Here is a 14,489-nt window from a genome sequence, read left to right as displayed (position 1 = left end):
GGACAACCACGACATGAAGTATTCAGGAAGGAGAGAAGCTGCCCTGAGATCTCCACGGACTTCGCTCCACAGGGAGATTCTTCATCAGGCCCGATTCTGCTTGACCCCAGCAGACATCTCACTGCAGCCACAGCACAGGCAGGGGCTGGATTTGGATCTGTCCCTTCCCTCTAAGCCTACGCTTCATCCTCGGCGCTCAAGAGGGAGGAGAGCCCACAAGCAAGCTGGCCACAGGAAGCACTGGGGAGGGGAGGAAGACCTAATGATGGCCTGCCCCAAGTTCAAAACCCACCCAGAGGAGTGCAGTTAATGTCTCGGTGCTTTTGGTTTAAAACCCATTTGGGATGCTAGTGGGAGGCGAAATTTTGGCTGGAAGCTTTGACTGCACACCTGCCCTTCCAAGATCAACTTGGGAGAGGGGAAACATAAACGTTGCACGCAGCAACGTGACGCTCCAAGTGCGATGCGTTAGTGATTTACTCCTCGCTAAATGGGTAATTGAGGAATTCAAGGCAGTGGGGGATAATTAATGCAAATTCCCCCAAACTGAAACAACACTGTCATTTGAAGATTTACCTTCATGCTTGAGCAAACACACCCAGACTGGTCTGATGCGCTTTCAAAGGCCCCGGCAACAAAAGGACCTGAACTGTACCAAATATCAGTGCGTGGCACAGCACAGAAAGACCCTCCATCCAAGCGCAAAGAATGAACGTCCTTCAAGCTTTCCAGCATCTCCCACCAGAGCTGGGTGAGCACCTGGACAACTGGGCGTTGCAAAGACGGCCTGGATAAGCAATGATTGCTGCCGGAGAGCTGGTGGTCCCTCCAGCAGCCCCATCACCGTCCCCGTGGGCACAGAACCGTGCAGGGCTCAGCTGGTGTCAGCCCAACTGAAGCAATTTCAGGGAGCTGCCAGGGGAACAGCCTGCGGCCCTGCCTTGCAGGGGGTGGGATGATAGGACGCTGAGGAGGGTGACTGGTGAAGGACTGACAGGTGACATGTGCATCCCTCCAAGGTTTCCCCCAGAAAGTAAGCTGGGAGCCCGCGTAATTAATTCCAGACCAGCTCCTCTGCAAAGGCACCACCCAGTGATGTTCTCATTCAGGATCTCAAATCCACTCCTTTGCATACAATGCTATGAACAGGGAGTGCCGCAGCCCAGGAGCACGGCGTATGAGCAGAACCGGGCAAGAAAGCCAAGGCAGATACAAGACAGACAAGAAAGATACGGGAGCAGCTACAGGTCAGGACTGGCGCTGTGGCAGAGCTCCATACAGGGCCAGGCCTGGGACAGCACAGGCAACTGGAGGGACACTGTAGATAAATCTACCCCATAACCCCACCTAAGCTCATGGTACCAGGAGCTTTGTCTGCTCCACCTCTGCTGTCAGGAGTGTGCCTTAACTGACCCAGCGTCCCCTGCCCGCATTTCCCCCACTCACTTTTATTTTCCTTCATGAAGGTCCACATGTCTCTCTCTTCAGGGCTGTGGGCGAAGGAGCAGTTGCCCACATACTGGCATTTCCTGCCATTTTGTGCATGGATACACAACTGTTAAAGAGACAGAGAGCAAAATATAGCATCTGCTCAAACACTCCTTGCTAGAGGGGAAAGCGGGCTCAAAAAAAACGACAAGGGCGTTAAATCGCACACAGGAAAGGTCACAAAACAGGACACATCACACATTGTTAACTCACGCTTCTTTTCCTCAAGCTCTTGACGACACGAAAGGTAAGATTTCCCTACAAACCCGCAGGCAGCTCAGTTCAGCACCTGCCTTCTCTCTCCCATTCCCATATGCAACTGGTCGAGGGGTGAGGCAGCAGGGAGCAGCCTGGACTGACCCAACAGTGTCTCCTGCTGGTCACACTGCTGGTCCCCAAAGGTGACGCATTCTCCAGCCAAAGAGTGGCCTTAGGGGCAACCTGCCTCTATTCCATGACCCCCGACTCACCTGCTGGCCTCATCTCCTACTGGCACAGCCATAAATAACTTGCCCCCCCCCCCCCAGCTTCTAGCAACAGGCCCGCAACTGGAGAGCGCCCAAGACCTCACAGATGGCCTTGCAGCTGCCCACGGATTAAGGGGCAGCAGATCCCATGAGGCAGGAGGGAGAGGAGCTTTCTAATTCAGGGATAAGAGAGGGAGAGAGAGATTATCAATTGCCATACTCCGGGCTGGGGATGGAGGTTGGATATCTGTAGTTTTCCTCACAACACGTGGCTTTCTAGCTGAGTTCCTACTTTTGCTTTCAAAACACATCTTGGGCAAGTTTCACAACAGACAGCAGTCCAGCCACAGCAAAGGCAGGGACAGGCTTCTCCCAAGTACTCCTTCTCACCCACATGGAGAAACCCTGACCTAAGGGGAGACTTAAATCTCATCACCAAACGCTGTGCCAGCCAGTTCTTGAGACGGTGACTGCATTAACAGCAGCGTTAGAAACTTGCATACGTGTGTAACAGGGTGGTTTAAATGAGTGCCTCTCCTTTTTCTGCTCCACCCTTTTGCTGGACGTGTCTGAGATCTCTCTGCTTTCAGTTTGTGCTGCCCTCCCACCTCATCCAACACGTGACTGCTTCCCTGCCAGGTCTACAAGGGACCAGGCCTCAAAGCACTGCACAAACCGGGAGGGAAGGGGAAGGGGCACCTGGCTGAGCCAGTTGTGGGGCTTACATCATATTGCTGTGGGAAGTTGCGGATGGAAGGCAGTGGTCGGACAGACACCCACTTCTTCTTTGCTTTGGACATCACCAGCAGAACACGACGTTCCTTTGTCCAACTAAGGAAGAGAGAATAAATCAACAGAGGCAAAAGGAAGAACAGAACGAGGTTTTGTTTTCCTCAGAAACCCTCGAATATTGAGAGATGACCAGACCCTACAGTCCAGCTCATCCCTGCCACTATCTGGCTGCTCCTAGATATGCGCATCTGTGGCAGAGAAGCCAGAAGAAGGGTGTTTAGGAGGATTTCTCCCTGTACTTTTTACATGTTTCCTGGGATATATCTTTCCGTAAAGCCACAAAAGTCTCCCCCAAGTCTTGCGTGGCATCACCATGGATTACTAAACATCTGTGTTCCACCCTTTGACACAGCCAATTCTTGTGCAATCAGATCCATGAAAAACATTTGGGAATATTTTCTGCTTGAAAGGTGCAGTGTAAATGCAAGTCATTACAAGCACTGTCTTACAAACAGGTGCCAGTAAGTACTAAGTCTCCTGCAGCACCAGGAGGTACCCTGAGCAAAAGCCCCAGCTCTGTTCAGCAGCTGCACAGAGGTGTTATCCTCCCATTCCAGGAAGCGATCCTCTCCTGCTCGCTTCCTCCAGCGATGCTGCTTCTGTGTCTTTTTCATCAAAGGTCTTATATTTGCAATAGGATGCTGGACTGCGCCTTTGTGGCTTGCGTTTTGGGAACTGACGCCCTATAAACCGCTCCATCCTATGCTGCTAGGTCGCCTGAGTGAGAGGGGCCACCGTTTCCATATCCCAGTGGCTCCCTCCCCCCTGATACTCCCTTTCTATCAAAACAAACGTCCTTATGGGCCCCAAGAAACTTGGAGTTGCAAACGGACAAGACATGCATCAGAGCAGAGCAACAAAAACCATGAAAGGGCCAAGGAAACTAATTTAAAAGGAAGCAGAACACCTTGAATCATTGCTAATAGTGACATGGCAGGCATCTTCAAACAGCACGGAGTACGAACAAGTGCAGAGGAGAGCTATCTTAGTGACCTTCTTAAGGAGAAATAATAACAACTGGAGAAAAGGGAATTGCAAAAACTGGACTGCAAGCACCAGGTTTATGAGCCTGGCTGTGATGCACCAAGCACAGTGCTGGCTGCAAGTCCTAACAGTAGCGAAGAGAGCTGGAAACTGGAAAACAGTTACCTGCAAAGCTCACTATAAAACACCCCGAGGAGCAAGAGGCTGCTAGGAAGCCTCGTAGCCTCTTCCAACAAAGCCAAATGAAGCCCTTGAGAAGGTAAGAGGAGAAATTCTTGCCCTTCAGGAGGGGTGGAGGAAAGAGAAGGTTGCATTGCTCACCAGTGGCGGGCTTTGGCACTACAGTACTTGAGGTCTTTATCTGGCTCCACCAGCTGCCCGTTCCTCCAGCACTGGCCACACACAAATTTCATCTGGAGGTCAAAGGTGCTCGACGTGGGAGCGCGGGGAGAAGCCTGGGGAAGAGAACAAGCACCTCAGGCAAACAGAGCTGAATGCACCCCCCTTAAAATGCCGCGGAGGCGCTGGCAGCTCCCTGCATGCCCGCGTGCCAGTGACAAGCTGGATTAAATCAGAGACAGCCCGACTCTCCTCTGCCAGTGTTAGCTGGTGGCCTGTCGAGATACCAGACAGGAGCAAAACCACTGCTTGCTTCAGCACGATTCCCTGGGTTTTGACGTCTGGCCAAGAGCGCAGCCAGCCTGGCAGCTGCCAGCGCTGACCAGGCCTGGCTGCCAAACCCCTGCAGCGTATCGCCATGTACAGACAAGCTCTGCAGGACCTGCCCCAGCGCTTAATCCCCACTTCCCCGCAGGGAAGGCAATCCGTGTGTCCCTTGCTATCCACGGAGGGAGCTCGGTCGTGCAGCTGGAGGAGCCCCTGGGGGGAAGCCAGAGCGTGACACAAGACAGGACCTGCTTTTGGACCAAGAGGCTCGTGTTACATCCAGCATTCGACACACTGAAGGCAGAGCTAGATCCTCTTGTTAATACCCTTCAAAGCAACTTCTGGGCAGGTTTCCATCCCTCACAGTTCCTTTGCTGTGGGTTTCGCAGGCAGTTAATCGCGATCTCTGGACAGAGGTACAACCGTTAACACACATACTTCATATCTTCTCAGCCACTTCACTTCATTGGCCTCCTACCCGTCACTGTGAGACATCTGCTTTGGGATTATGACCAACAGGCTGTCGGGGGAAAAATGGAGCGAATCCCATATCACCATTGCCTCGTATTTTCTGAGCAAATCTCTAAAAAGTCATTTAAATTTTATACCACCACTGGAAGACGTGAGGCTGGTGTCTCCAGCTCATTTCCAAACCAAAGAGCAAACCTGACTGCACGCCAGTAGCTCCGGGCACGGGCACATGTGAGGGTACAAGCAAGAACCTCCAACAACAAAGGTCACATACCAGTAGGCAGCTCACTGCCTGCTCACCTCACAAGCAGCCCCCGCAGCCTTGCCTTCTAACCCTGAGCATCTCACAAGGAGCAGACAGGCAGGCAATGTCCCTGAGGAGCCAGCAATAGCGGGAGCGTGGATCCTATGTGCATCACCTCTCAAAGGGAAAATAGCAAGCACAGGATGGTGCGGAATCAAAGCATCTCCCAGGAACACTACGTAAGCTATTGACTACCGCTCTGCACCCTCCAGACCCAGTCTTTTGAAGCAGATCTGACAGACAAAGGTCCTCCAGCACTGTGAAAAGCTAACGAGAGAGCTGACCTTTGTCTGTGCTGACTACAAGAGGCTCTCACTGCTGCAGATGTCCCAGAAAAAGGACCCTCCTGGAGAACCACCATCTCTCTTGAAAAGCGGCGGTGTTTCTGGCCTGCTTGCCTGCACGGCAGCCCTTCTGGCGGCATCGGGCACGTGACCTTTTCATCCGTCAGCTTTCACAAACGCCGGTGACCACCAACTCACGTCAAAGTGGCCTGCTGTGGAATGAGCAGGGCTGAGACCCGGGATATCACAGAAGGCAATATTGTACCTCTCTCTCAAATGTGGCCTTTGATCAGTAGTTTTAATCTCCACCTGGTGTCCAAAGAGAATTACTTTACAGCTTGCCGATGACCCACCAAAACTACAGAGCCGAAGTAACAAATTAGCACCGAGGGAACGCTCCCTTTTACCAGCCCAGTGCTATCTACCATATAACCCACCAGGAGACAGATTCCACAGCACGGTCAGGAAGCTTGGCTCAAATCTACTGACCCAACAAAAAGAAAAACCAAGTGGTTCCAGAAGGCACAACACATCAGAAATAGAGAACGTGTTTCTCAGGTAATTCTGGTGCTCTGGGCCGCTTTTTCAGAAATTCTTGACAAAAAGAAGTCCCATGCCTTTCTTCACGAGAATCACGCAAACTGCTGGCCAATCCAGCGGGCATGTGCGCTCCCAGGGGATTAGGAGGAAAGCGAAAATCAAAGCTGCTGGTGTTGTTGCTACATGACTGTATTTGTAAAGGCAAGACACGTACCTGGCAGGCTGCTGATAACCAACAGTGTGGAAATTAGTATCACATGAGGCTCTAGCAGACCAAGCCAGGCAAAAGTGCCTTCGGCTGTGGCACCACCCCTTGTTACGAAGCCAGACAATATAGAGTTAGCTGTGCACCATGGCAACCAAATAAATAAGTCTTTGGCACGACAGCTCCCCTCTTCAGGCTTTGCAGAAAGCAAAGCCCCAGCACGGCCACTCATGTCTCCCAACTTCAGGAACTCCTTTCGGTCATACTGGAATGCTCTCTGGAGGATCCATGTGCCCCTTGGGGGATTATTCAGGGGGTCTGGGTTACTCAGCCACCTGAGTGAGCTGTACTTAGGTACAAGTACTCCTCAGGAGAGGGAGGGATGTTCCTTTCCTCTCCCTAAGCTGCTAATTCTGAGGGCAGTTTTTATGGTGGTTCTGCAGCTGGCTAGTGGGGTAAAACAGAACAGCCCCCAAGAAACAGAAGAACGGAGGGCTAAACCCCTTAGTTCCCAAGGATGCAGTGGGAGCTGAGGACACCCAACTACCTACAGCTATCGCTCCTGATGACTACCTCTTCCATCTGCAGCCACAGGGTTTACTCCTACGTCAGCCTGTGTGGGATCAAACACGTGGGACCAAGTACCAGATCCCTGGCAGGTGTTGAGCAAGTGGTGTATCGTCATCTTCCATTTCTTGCTAAGTCTCCCGACCTGTGTCACCATGGCTGCCAGGCGTCCGTGTGCTGCCTGCATCTCTTCTCCACAACTGGCTGGCCCCAGCTGCTACGTGAGTCCAGCTGGCAGCTGGGACAAAACTGCAGCAAAGTCCCTGGGAACAACTTTGCTTCCGCTGACCAGAGGGCGCCGGGGCAAGCATAGATCACCCTGGGCGGTGAGAAGGACAGTTCTGCTTTTACAGCACTCCTGGGAAGTTGTCTTTGCCAGGCAGCCAACTTCGAAAGCTGGGAGGACGCTAGGAAAACTCTGAGTCACGATAGCCTGCTTGGACTGAAGAGCATAATGGCAAAAGTAAACAGCTCTCAACAGATCCATTAGTCCTGCCCCCAGGGTCTTCAGCAGCAAGCCCACGTCTCATCCCAGAGCACAGCTCTCTGTCTGAACACATGCTGATGCCAAAGCCATGGTTTTCTACTGCAAACAGATACATCTGACTGACTTGACTGCCTCCCTGCCCAGTGCCAGGCTGCCAACCCCTAAAGACCACGGATGGTGCCGCTGGTAGGCACTTTCTGACTGGACCAACAAGGCTCCTGCTTTGCCTCTGCACAAACCGAGGCCCTGGGAGGGCTGAGGTGCAAACCAGCTTTACGCCAGGCATTTCTGGGGTGCAAACAGACTTTGCCATTGGCCACCAGTCCCAAACATTGCCCAACAGACCCTGAAATTAAAGCTCTCTGCCCATCTCCTGATGGCTGACGTAGCAGGCACTGGCATTTTTCTTCCTCAACCTCTGTCCCCTGCAAGCTGTAACAGCTGGAAATGAAACCCTCGCTCAGCATCCAGATCCCACGTGTTTCCGTGGACATCTCAGACCATGCCTGACAAACAGCTCATTCTTCTAACGGCAGCACCTCCAGGCAAAGGCGAACTCGAAGCTGCAAGGCTCACAAGCCATCCATCTATCCTGTTTTATCCCCACATTATGCACGGAGAACGACAAGACAGAGCTTTCTGGAAAACACAGGCAGATCCACTGCAGGCAGGACAGAACCAGTCACGACTTCAATCTCCATGGGGAAGGGACTGCTGATATAAATCCAACCACTGTCACAAACTGCTGCAGATTCACAGTTAGCTTCCTCCCCTGCAGAGATGCAGGTAGCTGTCTCTGCCCCCGTGCCAGGCTAGAAGGAGAGCCTAGCCAGCTCTGTCTGAAGGGACCATCCAGATCATCTGGGCTCACTGCTCATGCAACACAGGCTATAAAAACTTGTCCCATACCTTCAGGACCAAACCTATAGCTTCCTGAGAGGTTAGAACAAACTGCTCAGACAACTCTGACAGCTTTGGGAACTAGACACCTTGGTTACTCTGGACCGTTCCTTCCCATTCCTCAGTCAGCACCCTCTCCTCCAACCACTTCTGCCCACAACAGCAGAACGTGCGTATGTTGCTGAGCATTTCCTCCAAGATGACTCCACCTCATGCACCATAACCAGTAGATTGCTGGACACAGCCCACTGACAGCATCAGTGCAAGTCACCCGAGTCTTTCCTGGTGGGCTAACCCAAGGTGATCACACCTGCTTTTCCCAGCATCGGCACCCTACTGCCTCCAGGATACTGCCTTACTGTTGGAAAAAGGGCACTTCACCTTCGTTTGGGAGCTGTCACCCAGGAGACCTCAACCTCAGCAACAGCTGAGCTGCCAGTTCCACCCACTCCAGTGTTCAGAGTAGTCCCACGGGTCATGAGTCACTTCCTGAGTCCTCCAAACTTGCCATATCATCTGTCGGTCACTAAAGGGCAGCAGGACCCCTTTGATCCCTACCCTGTGTGGCCAGGATCCCCCAGGTCTCCTGGTTTCACTAGCAAGGTGTCGCTGGAAGCACCGTTCTCCGTGCGTTGCCCTCCCTGCTCTGGAGGCTTCTCCCCACCACTGAACTGAGCAGATACAACGCTGCAAAACGAGGTGCAAAGATCGTCACTAGCACTGCAAACAGGAAAACTCTCAGCTGCCCTCCTCCTCAGTGGCCAGCCTGGTCTGCCTGGGAGCTGTGAGGCACAGCAGTGGAAGGAAAAGAGAATACGTGCTGGAGCAGCTAGAAGCAAAACCAGGCTGCGAGCCCGAGATGCACCTTACCATGCTGTTGGCTGGTTTGCTGGCATGTGCCTCCATCTGTTGCCAGTACTTCTTGGATTCCTGCACAATATCTTCGTGGGTCATTCCTGGGAACAAGAAGGAGGAGACAGCACTGAGCTACAGCTCTTCAACCAACAGAAGAGAGGGAGGGAGGGAGGGTTTGCAGCTATTCCCACATTGTGGCTCAGGAATCCCCGCGTGACTGACAGTCCCACCGGGAACATCAGAACATGGGTTGTGACGGAACCCAACACCACCACCGAACCTGTTCAGGCACAGGCTAGGGAAGGAACTCTCTCCAGCGCTCCTGCTCAAGCCAGATGAAAGGGGAAGAGTTTGGTCTCCTGGGCTCATTCAGACCTGGTCTTCTGCTGAGGATGTGCACAAAGGACCCTGATGCTGACTCCAAGACTGACGCTGATTCCTGACCAGGTATTGAGACCTAAAGCAAGGCTCTCCCCCAACACCTTATCAACTGATCCTACTCAAGGCTCTGAAGACAATGCTTAGTTTGAGTTTTGCCACTAGCCTGGAAGATTTGAGATATCTCACTGTCTCAGACATCTAGCATCTCCCAAAACCCAGAAGTCTCACCTAATCCCTGCTGTTACACACTTCAAGCTGTTGGAGGTGCTCATCAATCAACAGATGAAAAAGAAAGTTGCATTTCAACACAAACACCAAGTCCACCCAAGGCAGCAAGACCAGAAGTGCTACACCAACCAAGGAACAGCTGCTTCTATGTAACCAGCGAAGAAAGATCTGCAAGGTTTCAGGAATCAGAAACACATCAGTCAGCGAGAAAAAAGGTTGGTCAGAGCTTATCTAAGGAATTATCTCCTGACCAACTCAAGCGGTGAAGGAACAGCCCCTGCCAGCACCAACCAGCCAGATGGCTGCTGCAATTCTCAGAGTACTAGATGTCAAGAGAAAAGTATGTAAGAGTAGGAATTGGTCAGTGTGTCTCTGTTAGAGACAAGCCAAGGTTTTTTAAAGTGCTATAAAGCCCTGAGATACCTGCCAAAACAAACTGAAGAAGTATCTTACAACTGCCAGTTGACGGGAACAAGTGGGGTGCTGAGGATGGCCTTGGTGCAGCATCCCCAGCACAGAGAGGTTGCAAAATTCCTTGTTTTGCTTTTGCCAATGGCCTTTATTATTGAAGTGTGGTGTTCCCCAGGCATGCTGCATCTCTGATCTGGGAGCCAGCACGTTCCAGAACATAAGGGCCAGCAAACACAAGTTTTCCTCTCAGCTTCGGCTACGTGCAACTTCAGTAAGCCACAGCATTCCTGACCTCAGTTTCCCCATTTGTGATTTCAGCTGTCCAAGTGCCTGCCAGACAACAATACTGCTGTTTGTACAGGGCTTGGACAGGATGAAAAGAATTTCTTCAAGAAGTTTTGCTTAGGTTTCCAAAATGGCAGCTGCTGCCTAGCCGGTACTCCCAACTCAGAGCTCTTTGCAGATTTTCTTCTTCTTGACCATTAATCCCAGAGGACACTGTGAAGAGTTAGGAAAACTGCAATTCCCTCTCCCATGTCCAAGTATTCCAGGGCTGGACACAGCCCTGATCCATTCTTTGGAGGCAAACCTTAAAAAGCTGGGAAAACCACAGCAGAGAGTTAATCCACTGCACTGGATGTGGCAGAGAAAGGGCCAAAGCAATCTCCATCTTCGCCATTCTGCACACCTGCACTGTGAGACTGGGCATGCAGAGAGCATACACAGCTCTTATCAGAAGACTGAATTTCAAATGAAGTCCTTAGCAAGCGACTGCCTTCTCCCACTCCCAGAAATCTGAACTAACTCAATAATACGGTCTAGAAATGTAGTGGTCAGAAGAAAGCCCTCCCAGATACGGAAGGATGTTTTCCGATATGCCAGCTCTACAAAGCATGAACTGTCCCAAACAGACACTCTGGGAAGCAAAGGCCGATATGCTGATCACTTTTAACATTTCAGCATCTTTTGCAACATCACTAGTGAGGACAAAGACCCTGTGATTTCCAACGATGGAAGAAGATAGCAAGATGTCTGTGAATAGCCACAGTGAGGAAGGAAACCGTCCTGCTCGCCCCCGTTTTCAGATCATGGGAACCTTCACCCTGCTAGTACAATCCTTTACCCCATGAGCAAAGCCACATGCTCTGTAAAAGCTCAAATGGCTGTGAAATGCAACAGCCCACTGGTTTCAAATGCAAGCTACTATGAATGATGGATGCCCCCTTCCTATTTTTGCAGAGCAGATGGTACCCAAATCAAACTCTCTACTCCAAAGCTAAAGCCTTCCCAGAGACTGGTGACAGCTACCTTTCATCTCTGTTGCCTTAACAAGGGCTACACTTAAGAGAGGTAATAATCTATCACTCCAGGTAAGAAAGCTCAAAAGGAGAACAGGCTCATATATACAACAGCCTTGCAGAAAAATCAGAAAGATGATGGCTCTCCCATTGTTGGAAAAGATGGGAATAAGCAGAAGATGTACCGACCACTTTTGCAGCTAAACTCATGGATTGTTTCAGCTCATAGTTTTCCCTTTGGAAGTCACTCCTTCAAGGAAAGAAGGCATGAAGCAAAAATCAATTACCCATTTCATCTACAGGCAGAAAAGGAAGGAAGAAGGAGAGAAAAGAAAAGAAACTTTTTCTAGGTATAAAAAAAAAAAAACAAAAACATAGAGTGGGGAAAGGAGCAAGCTGCTTGAATACTAGAGTGCCCAGAGTACTACGGGCAGTATCATTAACATTTAGGGCAGCAATCCTTGCCTACGGCTCACAAGCAACATGTTGTCTTAGAAACTCCAGTGCTGTAATTTTTTAATTTCCTGTGGCCACAAGTGAGTGAGGCCAACTGAAAAGAATACAGATGGCATCTGCCATCTTGTTCATCCCTGTCCCTCGTGAGCCAAGCCAAGCCAAGGCTCAGGACTGCATGAGCTACAGTGACAGGCACTTGAACAGTAAATTAAATTAGTTGCTCCCAAGTACATCAAAGAATGGTAAGAAAAATCTAAACCATATTTTCTCTCTGAAGTACTCCCATTAACCAGGCTGGGTCCTGCACTAAACAAGACCCCATGGTGAAAAAAACATCCAGGCAACATTTTGGGTGGACCCCCATCCACTCAGTTAACAGGAGAGCAGCAAGACAAACCCCCCAGCACTGTCAGAGGGAGAAAGGAGTGCAAGGGCCGGATGTGGCAGTGTTGTTGTATGAGTGACCTGAATATAATCCCTGTAATAGCCTCTTCAGAGGCACGCCATCAAAGCCTTTTTGGAAAACACCAAGTATCTTGTCATTCTCCACTCTTGGTGAATTTGTTCAGAGAAACTGAAGACACACAGCCTTTCTTTTTATAACTGCTTTGTCACCTGTGCGTGCTGCTATTCTCACTGCATCAGATGTTCATTCAGGGACCCAATTGCTATTTAGGGTCTTCCACAGGATTTAAGCACCAAAACACCTCCGGGGATTCAGCCCTACCTAACAATTATTTCAACTTATGCAGCTGCTCCCAAAGGAAAAGCTTCCTGGTCTGCAATTTACAGGAGCACCTGTAAAGGAACAAGATCCGAATCACCTCACAGAACACCTTGGCACTATTTTCTGTGTCTCTGAGGAGAGAGATCAAGTGAGCAACAACTTCTCAGCACTCCCAAATCACCCCCTTTCCCTCCCAACCGGCCGCAGGCACGTGCTGGAGGAAACTCAGGTGCATGCATCGCCAGCTCTGCACCAAGCCACACTCACCTGAATATTGCTGCAGCAGCCAGACCTTGAGCTCGATGAAACTATGAGCAAAGTGGCAGCTGTCCTCGCGCAGGCAGCCGTAACGCACCTCGTGCCGGCACACGTCAAACTGAAAGTGTTCCTGGAACTGGCGGATCTTGGAGTATTTCAGGGAGGTGGAACGCACAATGTGGACCAGACACCTGCAGCCAGGCCAGGGAAATTTTAATCACTGGAGGACCAAATCTTCAGCCCTCCTCCTTACGTCTGATTTTCACACAATTGACTGGGAAGGCAGATGATCAACTCTGAGAGAGGCAAACTCCCGTTGGGAAAACCAACCACCCGTCCTCCCACTCTGTATAAAATCTAGGTAGATATTTGCAGTCTCTTCAGCCCATGGGTGATGCCCTGCTCAAGATCAGAGATCAGACAGAGTTTAAAACATGCAGCAAATATAACAACTCCTCTGGCTCAGCAACTCTCCAAGTCTCAGGCTGCCAAGAGCCAGAAGGGGTTGTATTACTGTGTACTTGACATGTTTCTTACACTTGTTTTCCTAAACATTCATTATCAGCCAGTCAGAGGCAGGATCCCGAGCTAAAGGATCTTTGGATTGACCTTTACATAAAGGCCAAACTCAAAGGCAAATTAAGTCATGGAAAACTTAAGGTGATTCCAAAAGGGCTTTGCTTGTGCCGGAAATCCCTCAGCACCAGAAGCAAACACACAGGGAGAAGCGTACAGCACTACTGATCATGTCTTTAAGCTACCCTATGATTGGAACCCACGGGAGGGAGGGAGAGAGGAAGGGAGAGAGGGAGAGAGAGAGAGGGAGAGGGAGGGAGAGAGAGAGAGAGAGAAAGAGAGAGAGAGAGAGAGAGAGAGAGAGAGAGACAGAGAGAGAGAGAGACAGAGAAAGAGAGAGACCAGGGGCTTGGAGTTAAACTGGCTGGACGTGTGAGAGATTGCTCCTATCAGCACAACCAACATTCACTCACTTGTTGTCATGGAAACTGTGTTTGGCAGAAAGGTTGGAGCAGACAGCTGGTGTGTCCTTGGTCCCTTTGCTGATAATACGGGGTTTGCTGTCAAAGCAAATCTGAGAAGAGAAGAATTAGCATGCTGGGAAAATCTTAGAAGTGAACCAGAGCCATTTTTTTTTGGAAGGGGAAGAAGAAGCAGAGCCAGCCTATTCTAATGTTCAAAGTTAGAACAAGCCTGGTGAAAACCTTGTGGTAGGGCTTTAAAATAAAGTAAGTGAACTTTTGGAAAGGCTTCAGGACAACATTTTTGGCTCATTCTCAACAGTATTTTCCACTGCGGTTGGAAAAATTTTGGTCAGAGCCACATATTCTTTCCCAGTTGGACAACAGAGCAAGAACAAGGGGGAAACGATGGGGAAAAATAACAAAAAAAGCCAGCTCACAGCTAAGAACATCTCCCTTCACATATAACACTGCCAACTTGGGGAACTCTCCGCTGCAGTGCGTCAAGGGGACAAGAGCTAATCCTTAAGTGACTGAGTCAGTGGTTCAGCACAGGCAGCAGGCGGGAAGCTGCTTCGTTATGGGATTGTGATTTTTAAAGCAGCTGGAGCCAAATTACACTTCAAAACAACACCTCTAGGCAGAAGAAGAGGAGCGTGGTCCCCTGTGGCTGTGTGCACCTCGTGCAGCTGGAGGAGTGAGGAGAACTACCTCGCCTTCCTCCTACGTGGCTGCATCCGTTG

The 14,489-nt window shown here is 50.5% G+C and overlaps 1 protein-coding gene across 10 annotated transcripts in view; it reads right to left on the bottom strand.

Moving 5' to 3' along the window:
• The window catches only part of ZC3H7B (zinc finger CCCH-type containing 7B), a 44,697-nt gene that overhangs the window by 5,929 nt on the left and 24,279 nt on the right, over positions 1-14,489 (bottom strand). For all 10 annotated transcript variants that reach the window (XM_040554210.1, XM_040554158.1, XM_040554168.1 and 7 more), the window contains exons 15-20: positions 13,759-13,859; positions 12,779-12,960; positions 9,026-9,111; positions 4,053-4,186; positions 2,681-2,786; positions 1,447-1,555 (exon numbers count right to left, since the gene is read on the bottom strand). In XM_040554210.1, coding sequence (XP_040410144.1) covers positions 1,447-1,555; positions 2,681-2,786; positions 4,053-4,186; positions 9,026-9,111; positions 12,779-12,960; positions 13,759-13,859 — 718 coding nt within the window. The remainder of the gene's footprint in view (positions 1-1,446; positions 1,556-2,680; positions 2,787-4,052; positions 4,187-9,025; positions 9,112-12,778; positions 12,961-13,758; positions 13,860-14,489) is intronic.

Source organism: Cygnus olor, chromosome 1 (genome assembly GCF_009769625.2).
Source record: "Cygnus olor isolate bCygOlo1 chromosome 1, bCygOlo1.pri.v2, whole genome shotgun sequence".
Lineage (NCBI taxonomy): Eukaryota > Metazoa > Chordata > Aves > Anseriformes > Anatidae > Cygnus > Cygnus olor.
The sequence above is the reverse complement of the archived record's forward strand: the minus strand, read 5'-3'. Positions and strand labels throughout refer to the sequence as shown.